General features: G+C 33.6%; 1 protein-coding gene across 18 annotated transcripts; it reads right to left on the bottom strand.

Moving 5' to 3' along the window:
- Positions 1 to 4,758: 4,758 nt before the first annotated feature.
- Positions 4,759 to 17,449, bottom strand: LOC107841925. Of its 18 annotated transcripts, none has more exons than XR_007044543.1 (7): positions 16,812 to 17,449; positions 16,400 to 16,486; positions 8,105 to 8,645; positions 7,718 to 7,847; positions 7,352 to 7,606; positions 7,143 to 7,261; positions 4,759 to 5,300 (listed from the first exon to the last, which is right to left on the bottom strand). XR_007044543.1 is itself a non-coding variant. In XM_047396449.1 (7 exons), exons 3-5 carry the CDS (start codon positions 8,284 to 8,286, stop codon positions 7,358 to 7,360), a joined length of 531 nt encoding a protein of 176 aa, XP_047252405.1. In that variant the 5' UTR covers positions 8,287 to 8,645; positions 16,400 to 16,486; positions 17,375 to 17,442; the 3' UTR covers positions 4,759 to 5,300; positions 7,143 to 7,261; positions 7,352 to 7,357. The 18 variants fall into 18 exon arrangements, 11 of the variants coding, with proteins under 11 accessions (XP_047252405.1, XP_047252407.1, XP_047252404.1 ...); XR_007044542.1 differs by having other exon boundaries at positions 8,105 to 8,500; positions 17,375 to 17,444; XR_007044539.1 differs by having other exon boundaries at positions 17,375 to 17,441.
- Between the last annotated feature and the right edge of the window lie 766 nt (positions 17,450 to 18,215).

The raw sequence follows: 18,215 nt of genomic DNA, 5'->3' as shown, positions 1-18,215 counted from the left end.
CCATTAAGTGCATTTGCTTTTTGTTAAAATTTTAGCTCTTAATAGGTCCGAGTATGTCTTAATCATTCAGATCTATGGTGTTGGATAGTATTCACCACTCTATTCATAATCACCAGTCACCACCGCTAACCATCTCTGTCACCGCCACCATTGTCAACCACCACCATCCACCTCCACCATGGCAACCACCATTGACAACAAATATCATTATCAACCACTATTGTCAACCGCTACCACACCTACTACCTCTATTATTCTAATTATATTTACCGCCACTACCGCCGTCAATAGCACCACCATCATCAACCAGTACTGGCCAATCTCTACTAGCGACCAACTCATCTATCACACCTAGCACCACCACTAACTACCACTAATACATCACAACCTCCACACATTCTTCGGCCGCCATCACCATTGTCATTAGTAACGCCATCTCTACCATCACTTCAACCACTACCATCGTTATAATTTGTCTCTACTAACAACCATCTTCATCATCACAACAAACATCTCCAACTAGCACCAATATATCGTGAATCATCATGCATTCATGTTTCAACCAACACAATCAACACCTCAAACTACTAACATCAAGCAACGTCACATCACAACCACTACCACCACCATCAATCGTCACCATCATAACAGTCACTACAATACCAATCATCACAACTATCACCACCAACATTATCAATCACTAACATCAATCATTGTCACCGCAACCACCATTATAAACTATCTCCACTATCACTAACAAATACAAATGTTTTTTCTCAATCAAATAATAATTTTGTTGTATGAAATTTTATACTTTTCTAATATATAATTAATTTTTTATTTGAATTGTATTTTTTATTTTATTATATATGCAAATAAGTTTTTTTGCACATTCAGATGTTGAAAAACAAACAATCTTAATCATTTAGTTTTCAGATCTAGAGACAACATCTTAATCATTCAAATGTGCATTCAGATTTAGACGTTTGAATCTTAAAAAAGAATAAATGCAGCCTTAATATAGAACAGACAATATTATATTTTTGTCAAGAATAATTTTGAGTTTGTTTACTCCCCACTTCTAATATATCACTCTTTTTTGTTGTTGTTTTTCATCTGGTGTCTGATATCCATATTGAAACTCGATTATAGGGTAAAAACTTACACGCACCTTGTGTATACACCAAACTAATGTTCTTTACCATGGTTATGTAATTAAATTAAGTAAAATACATATTGATTAATCATGATTAAGTAACATGAACTTTAAATTCAAACACATGACATGCATGTATTGGCTTGGTGTATACACCGGGTGCGTGTACTGTGATGTGACTGAATTTAAAGTTCATGTTACTTAACCATGGTTAATCAATATGTATTTTACTTAATTTAATTACATAACTATGGTAAAGAACATTAGTTTGGTGTATACACCGGGTGCGTGTAAGTTTTTACCCTATATTCAGTATGTGCGCTGCATAGCCTATTTTGAGGGTAACTCTTCCAACGTGATTCTTTTCATACCCACTGAACTTGAATCTCTGATTAAGGATGGAGGGTCCAACCATTCGAACATAACTCTTATATTGGTTGAAAAAATGAAATTCTTTTTATCAATACTAAGATCACTATTTCTAAGTTGAATTAACCATCATTAATATTTATATATGTTAGTACAATGTTGAAAATTTTATTTGAAAAGTATTTTATGTGAAATGTTTTTCAGTAGTGAACAACTTTTCTCGCAACGTTTAGTCGAAAAAGTTCTCCTAATAAGAAATTCGAAAAAAGAAAATTTCTATTTTTGAAACAAAGAACAAACGTACCCGTTTGTAACTAATTAGTTAAAACTCAAACCAATTTACTAAATTATTTTTCTTAACAATGTTAATTACATATCCTCCTATTTTCACAAATTGGCGCAAATTCACCAAAATCTATCACCATATATATAACAACACTATAATTTCATATACATCAGAAAGGTAGAACTCATCAAAGATCTTCGTATCAAAATGATACGGCGGGACCTACATAAAGATGTTTAGAATAAACAAGACCTCATTAAACAATCTAACTAAAAGTTGATGTCAACTTTAGAAGGCTCTCATGGATAACGACCTACGTAAAATATAATATTAAATATTTAAAATTTATTAATTTGATTAAATTCAAAATCACTAATTAAATATGGAGGAGGATGTTCACATATATTTCATTTTACAATAGGACAGAAAGTTCTTATAATTGAGGGAGTGATTCACGTGGAATTGTAGATTTTTTATCCATAAAACTTTGGAAGAAAAATCAAGGAAATATCAATATAATCTTGACATGTGACCTAACGGTCAATAAAATGAGTTGAAAATCTGAGTTTTGAGGTTCTTATCCCATCAGAGAGAACAACACATTAAGTAATTATTTCCATTTATCTCATGATCTAATCTATTCTGACAGGAATTTCGTGAATTTAGTCGAGGTGCGCAAAAGCTAATTCAAATTATGTAAACGAAATTTTGAATATATTAGAATATAATAACTCATTCATTTCAAAATAGGGGTCACATTTTTGCATTTTGAGATTCAACTTATATGAATTTTAATAAGCATTTCACCATATTAATCGGAGGAAAGTTACAATTTAGAGTACATCTCGTATAGTTTTTGAATAACTAAATTTAATTTTGAAATATTAATTTAATTTAATAAAATTAATTAAATTAACTCTCACAACGCAAAAAACAACAGGTATTTTGGATAAAAGGAATAATATCTATAACCATTACCTCTCAGCAATAATGGAGCAACCCGAAAAGAAGGTCGAAGAACATTTCGATAAGAAAAACTCTTCTTCGTCTTATACAGTGTAAATTCGAATTAGTCGAAGAACTTATTTATTAATGATTAAACAAAAAATATACATATATATTCCAATTAAAGCATATTTAAAAAAAAATATTTTACTTTTCTAGTTTCAAGTGTACAACATGTTATGGTTTTTACTCTGATTTTCTTACTAAAATTAAGTTTTATTTCTTGTAAGAAAAATAAAAGTAACTAGAAATACTTTTACTTTTCCTAAAAGGAAATATAATTCTTTTCCATAGTTGGCTAACTTCTTTCTTGCAGGAAATGTTTTGGAACTCTACAAATGGAAGACCCCCTTCTGATATCATAACACAATAGCATCCAAAATGTAGTCCTTAAAAAGTGGGAGACTTCTCCCATAGTTTTTATGCTTTTAAATAATATTAGTTTTTAATATATAAATCAATTGGTCAAATCATATAATAATATTATGTTTTTAGTATTATTTTCTTTGTCGTCTGATATATCATCTATCTGATTTGCAATCTAATAGCTTCTGCATGATGCCCTCTTGATTTCGAACCCAACAAGTGGTATCAGAACTTATGGTTCAATGGCCCAATGGTTCAGATTGAGGACATATTGAGATCAAAGTTGCAACTAATTTGATGATAATGAAGATATATGTCCAAAAACTACATGTGGAAACTATTGTTAACATATTTTTAATAATCCTGTTGTCACATATTTGAAAATAAAGCTCACTTTAAACCCTACAAAAATGCTCTAATATTTTTAACCAGAAAGGGCTAATATATTTTTTAATCAAAAGCTTCATTTTTAAGCATGTCAAACAACAATGATGAAGACTATTTGAAGAATAAAGAACAAAGATGTGAAGAAGGCAGATCAAGTGAAGAAAATCAAGCCAAAAAGGAAAGATTTATTAGAGTTTTTGTCCCGATTTTCTTACCAAAATTAAGTTTTACTTTTTCTTATAAGAAAAAAAATAAAAGTAACCATAAAATACTTTTACTTTTTTTAAAAAGAAAAAAATATAATTCTTTTCCATATTGGTTAACCTCTTTCTTGGAGGAAAGATTTTGGAACTCTGTAAATAGAAGACCCTTCTCATACCATAACATAGTAGTATCCACAATGTAGTCCTTAAAAAGTCTTGTTTAGGGGAGACTTCTCCCATAGTTTTTATGCTTTTCAATAATATTAATTTTTAATATATAGATCAATTGGCCAAATCATATAATAATATTATGATTTTAGTATTATTTTCTTTGTCGTCTGATTTATCGTCTATCACTACTAAAAAAAATGCTAAAAAGCGACGATCAGCATCGCTTGCTTTTTTTTTTTTCCGTCTCAAAAAGGGGCTTTGTTTTTTGAAAACGACGGCATGCGTCTTTTTTATTACGACGGACAGCGTCGCTTTTATGAAAAAAAAAATTAATTATTTTGTGAAAAAGCGATGTTGTGCGTCATTTTTTGTTCTTCATGTGATGAACATTGTCGTTTCATTAATAAAATAATAATAATTTTTCCAAAAAAAAAATGACATTGTCCATCGTAATTTGAGAAAAATAAAATATTTTTTTTTAAAAGAGACGTTGGTTGTCGCTTTTGTTCTTCATAATGATTAAAAAACTGACGTTGATCGTCGCTTTCTATTCTTCATGATGAATAAAAAAACGACGATCATCATCCTTTATCTTTTTAAAAAATTACTCATTTAAAAAGCGTCGCATTTCTGGAAATGTATTTAAAAAAAGCGACGGACAGAAGAGACCATGTCCGTCGCTTTTCTGCATTTTTTAGGAATGCAAATATTTGTATTTTCTATATCCCACCTGCCAAATAAATACAATTTAATATATACGTCATGCAACACACATTACTAATCATACAACGAACTACATCATCAAAACATTTGAGTAATTCAAATCATCAACGCTTCAACAACATCCGAAACACTTATCCAATATTCAAAAACACTTAACAGGTAATTCAAAAACATTCAAAACACTTGAGTCTTTAAGCTTCTTAATTCAAAAGTTAAAAGTTAAGTTCAAGAATTAATGTCTAAAAAAAGTTTAGAAGCAAATCAAACTAACACTAAGGAGCAGTGTCAACAAACTCATCACTTTCAGTTTCTTCTTTGCTACTTGAATCGGGAGATGGAGAACGGTGACGACGACGACTCATGCTAACCACTTGTTTCTTGAGTTCCTCGACAGTCTTGCTCATGACTTCATTTTGAGCAACGGACTGTGCGAAGGCACGTGAAAGATTTGTAATCTGCTGAGCCCATCCAGCACGAAGACATCGTAACTCATTTCGAGAACCAAACCCATAGGTTCCCCCCCCCCCCCCCTTTTTTTTTTTCCTCCCGCCACTTTTTCGGTCTAAATTTTATTTGATTCCTCCTTTGTAGGCTCAGTTGAACCAAATTCAGACAAGTAGCGTATATATTCATGCTGCATATTAAAAAAGACACATTAGAAAATTTTACTATTACCAAGTAAGGTGAAATATAACGTAAACTTTAATATTTTTTGCTTATAGATTGAATAAAAAAAAAGATAAATGAAATAAGATGAAAATTATAACCAGGAAACCAAAAATCAAATCTTTGAAAATGAACATAACCATCCCCAAACACAGAAGATGAATCAAGTATCCAATGAAATAGCTCAAGAAAATAGTAGAAAAATCAAGACATACAAAATAGTACATTAAGACAGTAAAACAGAAGAATTTTATACTTTCTTAACAAAAATGAGCAAACAGTAGTAGTTCATTAAATATCATGGATACCCTTTTTCAGGCTTCAATTAATTCAAGATCCCAGCAATAAAAGCTTAACATCCTTAAAGAAAGAAAAAAGTAAACAGTACACATATAAATCAGAAGTAATCCACCCTGCATCAAAGCATGAACATCAATACATTTGAGATACAAACAACCCCAAGAACCACCCTTGTTGCCCTTTAAAGTTAATCTGAATCAAACCCAACATTAAAGAATCCACCTTTACCATCATCATCATAAAAGTTACAAGCTTTAAATCTATTAAAAAAAATAAAAACTTTGCAGCTGATATAGATTACTGGCTTAGCAGTAGCCATTAATGGTGTTGAAATAGCCATTAATGCAAACGGCAATGTTTACTGGCTCATGACGGGGCCGTTCAAAGTGATAATGTTGTTCATCTACCCATGACTGACCATTCAAATTCAAAATGTTGTTTCTTTCCTTTTTAATGTGTGAATAAATTAATCTGTGCTCATGACGGAGCCGTTCAAAGTGATAATGTTGTTCCTTTACTCCCCTTTAGTGTGTATTTCATGAAAGTGCTGTTGTGGGTACTCTCTTTTAGTGTGTAATTTTCCCCTTTACTAATATAAATGCTAAATATTACATTTCATAACAATCTATACCACATGTTCCTATGGGGAAAAACAGATTGATAACATTCATAATATTTCTACAGCCCAGAGATAGTTGTTATGTGGCAAGTGAAGGATTGCCACAACTAGTTTATAGTGGATACCAGCCTCATGCATATTCTTGGGATGAATTTCCTCCACTTAAGGACATTTTGTCCGCTGTAAGCTTGCTTTTCTTCAACCTCTCAAGTTCTAGTTCCCGGTCATCAATCTAGTTGTCTTTCTTATACCGTCAGTGTTGCAATTTAGGTCCATAAAGCTCTTCCAGGAAGTCGTTTCAACAGCATATTATTGAATAGGTATAAGGGAGGTACATGATTAGTGTTTGTATTGATTCTGTATATCTTTTTATATGTCAAATGAGGCGCGAGTCTAGTGGACCTTCCATTCAGTCACATTACTGGGTTTGAATTCTCAGATTGTCACTCAACTAATAGTTATTATCTCCGAAAGTCACCTTTGGTCATGATTCCAATTTTTTTACACAAAAAAGTGACTTTATGCAATAATAACTATTAGTTGAGCGACCATCCAAGAAATCAACTCTTACATATTGCAAATGGCAATGTTGATTCCATCAAAGTGGTATTCATGACTTACTCTTCTGTTTCTTATTCATTGCACCAGGTAAAAACACCAGTGGTGAGCAGCCCAAAAAGCGATATATATGTATCTAATACAATAAAAATGAAATCTTTACATATATGTACCAAAACTAAAAACACCCAAATAACCAAAAACCAAATCCTTGGAACCTTAAGAACTATACGGGCTACTTGCTAGTCGATAACAAAAGGTAGCCAATAGGAGAATGATATAGCTAATTCAATATAAAAGTATAACAGAGTAAAATATAAATAAAAGTCTTACATTGACATTTTCATCCCTGCGCTCAACCCACACATTCGGGTCCGATTCATCGTCTTTTTCTTCAGATGTGTTCGTCAGAAGACCTCAAGTTGAGTTGGTTCGCGACCCAAGTTCTTCTCCTACAAACAAAAAGGTAAATAAGCGTAATTGAGTAATATTTAATGAACTTTATATAAACACATAAATTAAAACCTAAGGTTACTACTTACCATTTCTCAAACTATGACCACGACACTCTTTGCACCTCCGGTGCGCAATGAGCCACCTTTTAAACTGGCTCTAGCTTTCTTATTTTGCTCAGAGAGTGCCTTATATTCAGGAGATTCCCAATAAATACACAAATCATCATATACGTCTTTGAGAATCCATTGTGCAACATTGCCTGTACGTCTAACACGTTCAAGCCAGTTGCGTAGCGTTGCACCAACATTCCTCTAAAAAATAGTGGATATAACTCTATTGTGCTTTTTCAATCAAGAAAAAATTGAGTAGTGTTATATGATACATATATACACGCATATACAAATATATATTTACTATTAAAGTTAACTAAATAATGATTAAATGTAGTATACCTTGAACTCTTCAAACATGGCTTGTCTATGGTCTTCTGGAATCTCCGACCAACTGTGCCAAGGTTGTGAAAAAAGCCTCCTAACGCTCTCCCTTACTGCCTTATTAACTTCTTTTGATGCGGGATGGCACCTGTAAAAGAACAAAATAAATATGTAAAGCACTTAGCACTTATATGTTGTTGTTGTTGTTGTTATCTAGTGAACAAATCCTTCTCTAATTTAATTGTCTACAAAAACGATCTAGTACATCAAAAGAATCCCTCGACAGCACTTACTGCAAAGCTGTACCTCATGTCACGTGACAGTGTTGAAGTAACAAAATAAATATGTAAGCATGAATATTTTATTAATGAAAAAATAAACTTATGAATGAAAAAATAAACTTACGTAGATCCATCAGGCTCGATGAAGACTCTACCAAGACTGTCCTTATCTCCAGGAATGAGACCAATCAAATGTGCATTAGTATCATCTGCTACAGGTGGAGGTGGAGGTGCAGATCCAAATGCAGATGCTACTCTCGGGAGTACCCAACGTTCGGTAACTGAGGGAAGTAGATGTCTGTGCATTGGAGTCAGAGCTGTCTCTCAGCCGCAAGCCGCAATCTTGAGAGGTGGGGGGATGAATAGCGAGGGGATGGAGTACCAGGTGATAATCTCGAAGTCCCTATATCTGTAGGAGGCCTGAAAGTATGTGGAGCATAAGAAGTGCACACCGATCGCTGCTTTCTGGGACCATGATAATCTACAGGATTACCAGTGCCAAGTGGGACATAAGACCTCCCTGAAAAAGAAGTGTGCATCTTTGGCTGTGAAGAAAGTCGACCAGGAATATCATCAGGATTTATTGGCGTCCTAGATTTCTTTTTAGTAGTTGACTTCGAATTCTTATCAGGACCAGGCCGATCACCGCTACCACCGGATAGCATCTGTATGCAAGATTACATTAAACTACCTACTGCTTATAAGACTACTGCTGAAACAATAATTTCTGATTTTTTAAAGTAGCAGAGAACATCCAGCTTTTTTCTGAAAACAATACCTGATTGCTGATACAGAACATAGTGAATTCATGTTACTTGAACATATTATACAGGATAAGCTATTGTTTTTAACCCTCCGTATCCTCTCAGCTATTGTGTATAATAATACTATCATTGTGTATTCTTTATCTTGGAAGAGAATATTCTAAGGATATGGTATGAGTGTGTCAAATTAATATGGCTGAGGTGAAGCATTTTGGAGGTGAAGAACTTTCTGTTTGTGACCTACCAAACAGTGTTTCTTTTTTTGTGTCGTTTTCCTTAAAAATGGAATTCGAAAAAGCAAAGTGATCTAGACCAGCAGGCAAGTAAATGATTCTCTTTTTCTGGTTTCCAGTATGTTATTTTCTTAAATGTTTTGGATTGAAAGAGGAAAGGGGACAAAAGGATTGCAACATCTGGGCAAAGTTAATCTCATCAGGATAATTGCAAATAGAGACATAGAGACACAGGGCAGTGTTGGTTAAAGTAGAAGCAAATCTTTCAAATTCTATTGTTTCTTTTCTTTTCAACAGCAGTGAATGGACCATAATCTTTGCAAGATGCAGCATGCTTTTGCATTTGCCCCGATTAGTTTTATCATGGTTTAGGTTAAAATTCGAGGCCCTCTTTATCTTGGACCAAAGTTGATGCTATCATGTGTAACAGAACAACATCACCTCCCAAATCGAAAGGCAAATGGCAAGATACAGTGTAGAATGCTTGGCGCCGTCCAAGAGACTGGTAGAGATAGGTAATCAAGACACAAACGAACAAAAACTGGTAGGCCTTGATTCTAAAGTCAGTTTTGCTGCAGTCAAATCTTTAGATCATGTACATTAGTATCCAAGAAATTTTGACTTGTACAATAGTTAGATTATGTACATTAGCCCCGAAAAAGTGCAGAACATGCTACTATGGCTAACAGTGCTTCGGCCTAATGGTACTGTAGCACTAAAATTATTACTTTCACTGGGCTGGCATTCAAACTCTCATTGAACTAACAATAAATTTCTCACACACAAAATGGTATAAACAATTAAACATCAAAACTTGCTTTCAAAATTATGGAGCAACAGTATTTAATCAATTACCTATACAACTATGAGAAAAAAAGAATCAAAGTTTATTCCTTCACCATTCACAAAGAGACACAACCACTCAATTTTAATCCAGCGAATAAAGCATATTCAACAACAGCATAAAAAAACATTGCAATAAACTTTAATAAAAGCTTAAAGTCAAAACAAGCATAACTCAAGAAAGGGCCATAATTTCCAACTTTTTGCCATAAAATCGAATACCCGATGTCTCCCTCTTCCAACAGAAAGCAAAGCATCAACACAAAGTTGTAAATCACACACAATGGTCCTTTTCAACAACCATCAAATGGGTACGAAATCCCTTGGGTTCTAATAGAGTTTTGTTTTATGAGGATGAATTATGCCAGGCTGTTTCTCAGAATAAGCTTCGTTAGCTTCTGCATTAGTTTCTCATCTCCTAGTATGTGTATAGTAGGAATCTTGACAGTAAAATACAGCTATGCTGAAGTTTTGTAATATTATCAGGGCTCATGAAAGTTGTGGTGTTTGAAGATTGCAGTAGGTTATAAAGATTTGAAGGTTGTGATGCAATAATACATTTATACTGGTCTTGTGTATAGTCCTATATAATTTCCTTGTATTAGGTTTTGGAGTGGCAGTGATTGTTTCTCTTATCTGTAGCAATGAAGTGAAGACAATATATGTTTAAGTTTTAGAATAGTTAATTGTGAGGATGATATTGGTTCTTTTTACAGCACAATTTCATGCGATATTGCATAAACATTGCAAATTTACAAAGTGAGATTAAAATCTCTAGACTGCAATGTATCAACAATTTCATAGTAGATCTAGAATTGCCGTGCAACACAAATTTTAATCTCCAACGAGCAGTTCTAGCATGTCTGCAATGACAATTGCATTCTCTAGATAGTGCCACTCTAAAAAGTATAAATGTAATTTATGTTGAATCTATTAACCTGTTAGTCTAAAGCCAACTAGCTCCATTTGTGTTCATTGAAGAGAGGGAAAACAAAGTAATTTAAGCTTTAGTCCCATGTCCCTATTGTATCCAACATCGTTCGACCTTTACATTAACCCCTGCTCAATAATGCATTTATTTCTTTGTGTAGTGGTAAAATCTACGTACACTCCACCCTTTCTAGACCTCACTTATGGGATTTTATGGGATTTTACTAAGTATGTCAATGATTCATATAGGAGTTGAACTTTTTAAGAGGCAAAACAGGGAGCGATGATTGAGAGAAAAGAAAAAAGAATAATATGGGTCTGGAAGGAGGACATTTAAGGAGGCTTGTTCCCCAAACACACAACTCTGGTGAAAACAAATACAGCTCCCGTGCCAAGGATCTATCACATGAACTTAGTGCCTTCGATTGGCATCAAGAAATAACCTATCAGCTGTTAACATTTTCATTCTTTGATCGGAAAATGTGGAAAAATCACCAACCGGGAGTAACCCCCACCTCCATTATGTAATTCCTAATTGCTCATCAGCAGATGAGTTCTTCCATGGTTTCACAAGGATATGAATGGGCTCAGAATAACAGGATAAGGTACAAATTGAAAACAATATATATCAAGGATTAAAAATGCAGAAACTGATGAATTTGCACAATGACCAGAACTAGTTTCACGCCCCTCTCGCATCATATCGTGTGTGAATCACTTTTGCATTTGCTTCATAACATAAAGCATGTGTACTATACATGCACAGCAGAAAAGAAGATCATAGAACTGACTACTGTTAATAAATCTACATTATTGAAAGAGAGACCAACACAAACACCAATAAATACAGATCTTGATATCCCTTGCATCAACAACAAAAATAAGACTCCTCATTGTCAAAAAGCTTCAAGATAATACTACTAACTACTTAAACTAGAAAGTAAGGATATAAAAAGAAACCAAATCTGATATCCGATATAACACTACAGATAAAGCACCGGAAATCATAACTTTTAACTTAAAAATAAAAGCATAGAGGGTTTCAGCAATGATCAACGACCACCACTATTGCATTCATGAGCAAAGTGCCCTTCTTCACCACACTTGTAGTAGCTGCCGCCACCACCTCCTCCTTCATAAAAAACTAACAAGTTAATCTATATTCTCTCAATCTTCCACATCGCTTGTTTCATTTCCATCATTCTCCCATTCTTCCTCATCCGTTGTTTCATTTTCATGGTCCCATTCGTCCTCCCAGAATGATTCATTTCCCTCATCTATTTCTTCTGCAGTATTTGCAATGTCAATGATCTCATCATCAGAAACTTCTTCTAGTATGCGTTGAGGATGTTTGAGATTGTTTTCCAACTCATCATCCACTATTTGATCAACAATTGCGACTTCGTTCTGGTATGCCACACATCTGACACATTCTCAATCTCAATTCTCCCCACAAGCTTAGTCTTTATAACCACCCACCAATTCGCTTTATCTCTGCGCAATGGATATGTAGCATAATATACCTGCCTGGCATTTTGTGCAATGATAAAGGGATCATAGAGATTATATTACCTCGTGTGCTTAACTTCAATTATATTATGTTGTTGATTCACCCTGGTACCTCTATGTGATGGATCAAACCACTTGCACCGAAATAGAATTATCTTTTTTTTGCCAACCAGGGTACCTGACTTCTATTATCTCTTGTATGACACCAAAATATTCAATGATTTGACCATTACCGTCGACATCACCTTCAACACACACGATGCCGTTATTAGTTTTCTTATACTTAGAAACTTTCTCGATTTGAAACTTGAATCCGTTCACACAATATTTATTCATTGTCCGAATTTGAGTTGCAGGACCAAATATAATCTCTCACCAATGGCAAATGTTCGACGATACTATGTTCATCCAAAACCTACATATCGTTAAATCAAAATATAAATTTTATTAAATGACCTATATATAATTTTAGTAAATGCACATATGATCTATCATACTGACGTATTCTTCCAGCCAATCGGAAAACCTCGAATATATGGCATCATTACCCCATTTCCCAATGAATAAACTGTCAAGTATACATCATTAAGATTTTTTTATTAGTGAATTGTCCTAAACTTCTTAATATAATTTTGATAACATCATTAACACTTACTCAAGATATGATTGAATCTCTGAACAATTGAGCAAAACATGTGTGACAATAGATTTTCTTTCCATCCCAGTGAGGGCTCACGTACAATAACTTTTAGATCCTTTACCCGAATTGTTAAAAATCGATATAAGTGGAAACATAGGATCACCATCACCTTCATCATTACGATTGGACCTATTTCTCTTGCATGGCACTTCATCCCCAAAGTAGTATGAACAAAAATAAGCAGTTTCTTTTGCAAGATAAGCTTCACAACTTGATCCTTCAATCTTTTCCCTTTGCTTAATAGTTTGTTTGCACTCGCCAATTTTCCTGCATAATTTTATCTTAGGTAGATAAAAGTAATTCTTTTAAGAAAATGATGGCATTCATTTTAAAAAATTTACCTCTCTCCTGGATACATCCACCTCATTTGAACTGGGCCTCCAAGACGTGCCTCTTCTACGAGGTGAATTGAAAGATGCTCCATCACATCAAAAAAGCCACATGGAAAGATCTTCACCAACTTAGTAGTGATGATAGGAATATTCTGCTCCATTCTGTCCAAACTACTCTCTAACAACTTTTCCGAACACAAATCTTTGAAGAACAAACTTATCACTGTGATTGGTTTCCATATCCTCTCAGGAAGGTGGCTAAATGCGATAGGAATCAAGGTTTCCATAAAAACGTGACAATCATGGCTTTTCATACCAATCAACTTCCCTTCTTCCATATCCGCTTGTTTTCCTAAATTCGAAGCATAGCCCTCGGGCATACTCAAATTTTTAACCCACTCACATATTTCCCATTTCTCATCTAATGTGAATGAAAAACTGCCCTTGGGCTTAAACAATTTAACATTTTCTTTTTCCTTCAACCACAATTCCTTTCTCTTGCAATACTCCTTTATATCCATTCTAACTTTTGAATTATCTTTTGTCTTGCCCTTAACATACATGACTGTGTTGAATAAATTATCAAAATAATTTTTTTCAATGTGCATCGAATCAAGATTATGTCTTAGTTTATTGTCCCCCAAATATGGCAACTCCCAAAATATGTTTTATTTGGTCCAACTATATTCAACACCATATCCAGGAAGTCTAGAAGGTGGACCATCTGTAACTTTAGCAAATTACAAACTCTCTCCCAAATCTGATGTCCTGATAGTAATGGAAGTGGCGAATCATTCTCAATCTTATTCTTTCTGAACGCATTTTTCATCCTTTTAAACTCGTGGTCCATTGATAAGAACTGGCGGTGACAATCAAACCAAGAATTTTTTCGACCATACTTTAAAGTGAATGCTTTACTATTTTCCATGCAATATGGGCAAGCTAACTTTCCAGCAGTCATCCAACCAGACAACATCCCATATGCAGGACAATCGCTAATAGTCCACATTAAATTGGCACGAATAACAAAATTCTGCTTAGTTGATATATCATGTGTCACTACACTATCATGCCATAATTGTAGTAATTCATCTATCAATGGCTGGAGATATACATCGATCAAACTTTTTGGATTGCGGGGACCTGGAATAATACAACTTAGAAATATGTAGGGACTTGTCATGCACATTTTAGGTGGGAGATTATATGGAGTAATAAATACAGGCCAACAAGAATAAGGTGTGCTAGAATTAGAGAATAGTGTGAAACCATCTGCACACATCCCCAATCTAACATTTCTTGGTTCACTAGCAAAATCAGGATAAGTTTTATCGAAATGCTTCCAAGCCTCTCCATTTGATGGATGACAAGATACCCAGTGGCCTTCTATTTTCATGGTGCCATTTCATGTGTGGGGAAGATTTCATCGAAGCATACAACCTCTTTAGCCTAGGTATAAGAGGTAAATAGTTCATCGCCTTAATAGAAACCATCTTTCCACCGGGAGTCCACTTATAACGACCATGTCCACAAAACTTACAATTTTCTAATTCAGCATCATTCTTATAGAACAACATACAACCATTTATACAACAATGGATTCTACTATATGACAATCCCAACTTGGAAACCAATTTCTTTGCTTGATAAAAATTCTGAGGTATGTTCAACTCTGGATTTACTAGTTCACCCAAAAGACCGACCATAGAGTCCATAGCAGCTTGAGCAATATTCCAATCAGATTTGATACTCATTAATCTAACTGCAACAGATAAAGCAGAATGCAGACTCCCTTCACATAGTGGGTGACTAGCCTTTTCTAATTGTTGATAGAAACCTCTTGCTTCTTCATTGGGATCTTCTTTTAAATTTTGTTCGGGTTCCGTCCCATCCCCAATACCAAAAGCATCATTGACCATTTCATAAATCCTATCCCCATGTTGTACCCTATCGTGTTGCACCCTATGTTGAGCTCTAGCATGTCGACCATGCACAAGCATATCATATTCATCCACAAGCAACGAATTATAAAATATACCATTTAAACCATCTATCTCTCCGTGATCGACCCACACAAAATATCTTGGCTTAAATCCATTACGATAGAGATGAGTCATAACTATATCTGGTTGAAAAAACTTCAAGCACCTACATGAACTACAAGGACACCTAACCACTCCATTTTTTTGAAATAGATCTAGTGACATCGCATGATCAATAAAACCTCTAACGCCATCAAGATATTGGGATTTTAAACCACCAACATTTTCATAGTCCATATCATACATCCACAAACGATGATCCATCTACAAAAATATATATATTCAATAATAAGCAACTTTACATTAAAGCATATAAAAATCAAGTCATTAACTTCACATTTCAAGTAGCTACACTTAAGCATTTTTAAGTCATAATTTCACAATTTCAAGTAACTATACTTAAGCATTTTCAACTCATTAACTTCACATTTCAAGTAGCTACACTTAAACCATTTTTAAGTCACAAAGTCACAATTTCAGGTAACTAAAAGCATTTTCAAGACATTAACTTCACATTTTAAGTAGCTACACTTAACCATTTTTAAGTCACAAAGTCACAATTTCAAGTAGCTCCACTAAACCATTTTCAAGTCACAAGTTCACAATTTCAAGTAACTACACTTGAGCATTTTCAAGTCATTAACTTCACATTTCAAGTAGCTACACTTAAGCATTTTCAAGTCACAAGTTCACAATTTCAAGTAACTACACTTAAGAATTTTCAAGTCATTAACTTCACGTTTCAAGTAGCTACACTTAAGCATTTTCAAGTCACAAGTTCACAATTTCAAGTAACTACACTTCAGCATTTTCAAAACATAACTTCACATTTCAAGTGACTACATTTAACCATTTTCTAATCGCTAGTTCACATTCTCAATTATAATAGAAGTCAGATAATTCAATAAATTTAATAAATCTAATACGTAGAGGCATCGCATGTCCCTCTCACACCATATAATCATCACAAAACCTATGGCTTCAGAAGCCTCCTATAGCAAATAATCCCACCATTACATTACATATAAAGACTTTACTATAAGAAAATAGAGAGAAATAAACTTACCTTTGTTTGGCCTAATTTGAAGAGAAAGAGGCAAGAGATCGTCGAAAAATAGCAACCAACCTTTATTTCAAGAAATAGCAACCCAACCTATTCATAATGGAAATATTATATCACAAATAAAGTAAAAAATCTTAATTTTACAGAATATCAAAGTCACAATTTGAGTTTGTTTTTCCTAGTTCACAGAATACCTTAACCACCAAAGGCGCAAATAATCAAACATAAAATTAACTTGAGAAGCTATATCATTGTCTAAATCTAACAGGTGGCTATTTCTGGTAGCGTGAGTTAAGTGTCATTGGAACTTAGGAAATAAATCAAACTTTTGAACAAATTTGTTGTCCCCAAAGCTACAGTACATTTTATCTCTACCTTTTATTAAAGAATGTTGAGAATGCATAAACAAACTTACATGTAATCAGCTCAAGAAAGTCAAAAAGGTTTATATCAAGAAAGTCATTCTATAAGTTAATCAAGAGATTCGAAGATCCTAAAACTCCCAAATTAAGTAGTGTTAATCTGTAAAATGTATGTTTGTTGAGCTTTCATCAGATAACTTGCAGGGAATCAATGTCCGGACAAGAAAAAGCTTGTGTTCTTCTTTTAGAGGCAAAGCAAACCCATTGACTATGCTGCCCAGTATTTCCAGAAGCTCTTTTTTCAGTCTCAAAAACGAAACGATAATTGCAACTTTGAACTAGTCCAGTACTTCCTCCATCACTTTTCTTTGGACTAGTCGATGAACTCGTCTTCTTACTAATTTCTCAAAAATTGCAACTTTGCAGAAACAAGTAAAACTAAGTCAATATTTCCTCCTCAGCTGAAACCCACATTCCACTTACTTCATCAACTAATGCAAGACATAACAAAAATAACTATCATCTTCAACTTAGGGGCTAAAAGCACACTTCTTTCAACTACAGGGGCTTCAAAGAAATTCCAACTCAACAATTGACATCAAGAATGGAGCAGTACCTAAGAGAGAGAAAAGGAAAGAAATGGGTCTGTCGTTGCCCTAATATGCGGGGACTAAAACTTTACTTCACTTTCCTGCCAAATTTCGACGTTGGCGTCGCTTTTTAAAAAATTATATCTTTAATTTATTTTTTTAAAATATAAATATTATTTATGTATTATTAAATTAAAAATATATTAAATATCGATGATATTCGTTGCTTTTTAAATAATTAATTTTTATTTTATTTTAACAAAAGCGACGTTATCAGTCGCTTTTTGTAAAAAAAAGAAAAGTTAAAAATAATTACAAATTACGACGGATAGCGTCGCTTTTCTAGAATTAATATTTTAAAAAATAAAAATTATAGCAACGTTGTCCGTCGCTTTTAATAAAAATTAAATTTAAAAATCGACGGACTACGTCACTTTTCAAAAAAATAATAATTATTATTTTTAAATAAATTGCGACGCTATCCGTTGCATTTATTAAAATAAATTATAAATTATTTTTTAATTACTTGGCACAATAATTCGTAAAAAAAAGCGACAGATATTAAAACGTTGACCGTTGATTTTAATAAAAAATAAATAAAAATTAAAATTAAATTAAAAAAGCGACGAACAGTGTCGCTTTTCTTGTTGCTTTTTAAAGTGACACAGTTTGTCACTTTTTTTTGCGTCGCTTTTTGACTTTTTTTAGTAGTGTATATGATTTGCAAACTGATAACTTCTGCATGACGCCCTCTCGATTTCAAATCTAACAAAGCATTGGTCACTTGATCTCCACTTGTACAATTTCCTCTGTCTACATCTTACCTAAATAGTCAACTTCAATACTAGCTAAGGGAAAAGTACATTT

The sequence above is a fragment of the Capsicum annuum genome, chromosome 9 (assembly GCF_002878395.1).
Source record: "Capsicum annuum cultivar UCD-10X-F1 chromosome 9, UCD10Xv1.1, whole genome shotgun sequence".
Classification (NCBI taxonomy): domain Eukaryota; kingdom Viridiplantae; phylum Streptophyta; class Magnoliopsida; order Solanales; family Solanaceae; genus Capsicum; species Capsicum annuum.
Note: the sequence above shows the minus strand (reverse complement) of the source record. Positions and strands in the feature narration are given on the sequence as shown.

Excerpts from the sequence above, each read along its gene's own strand:
- LOC107841925 (XM_047396441.1), bottom strand. The coding sequence starts at position 15,597 with ATGGATCATCGTTTGTGGATGTATGATATGGACTATGAAAATGTTGGT.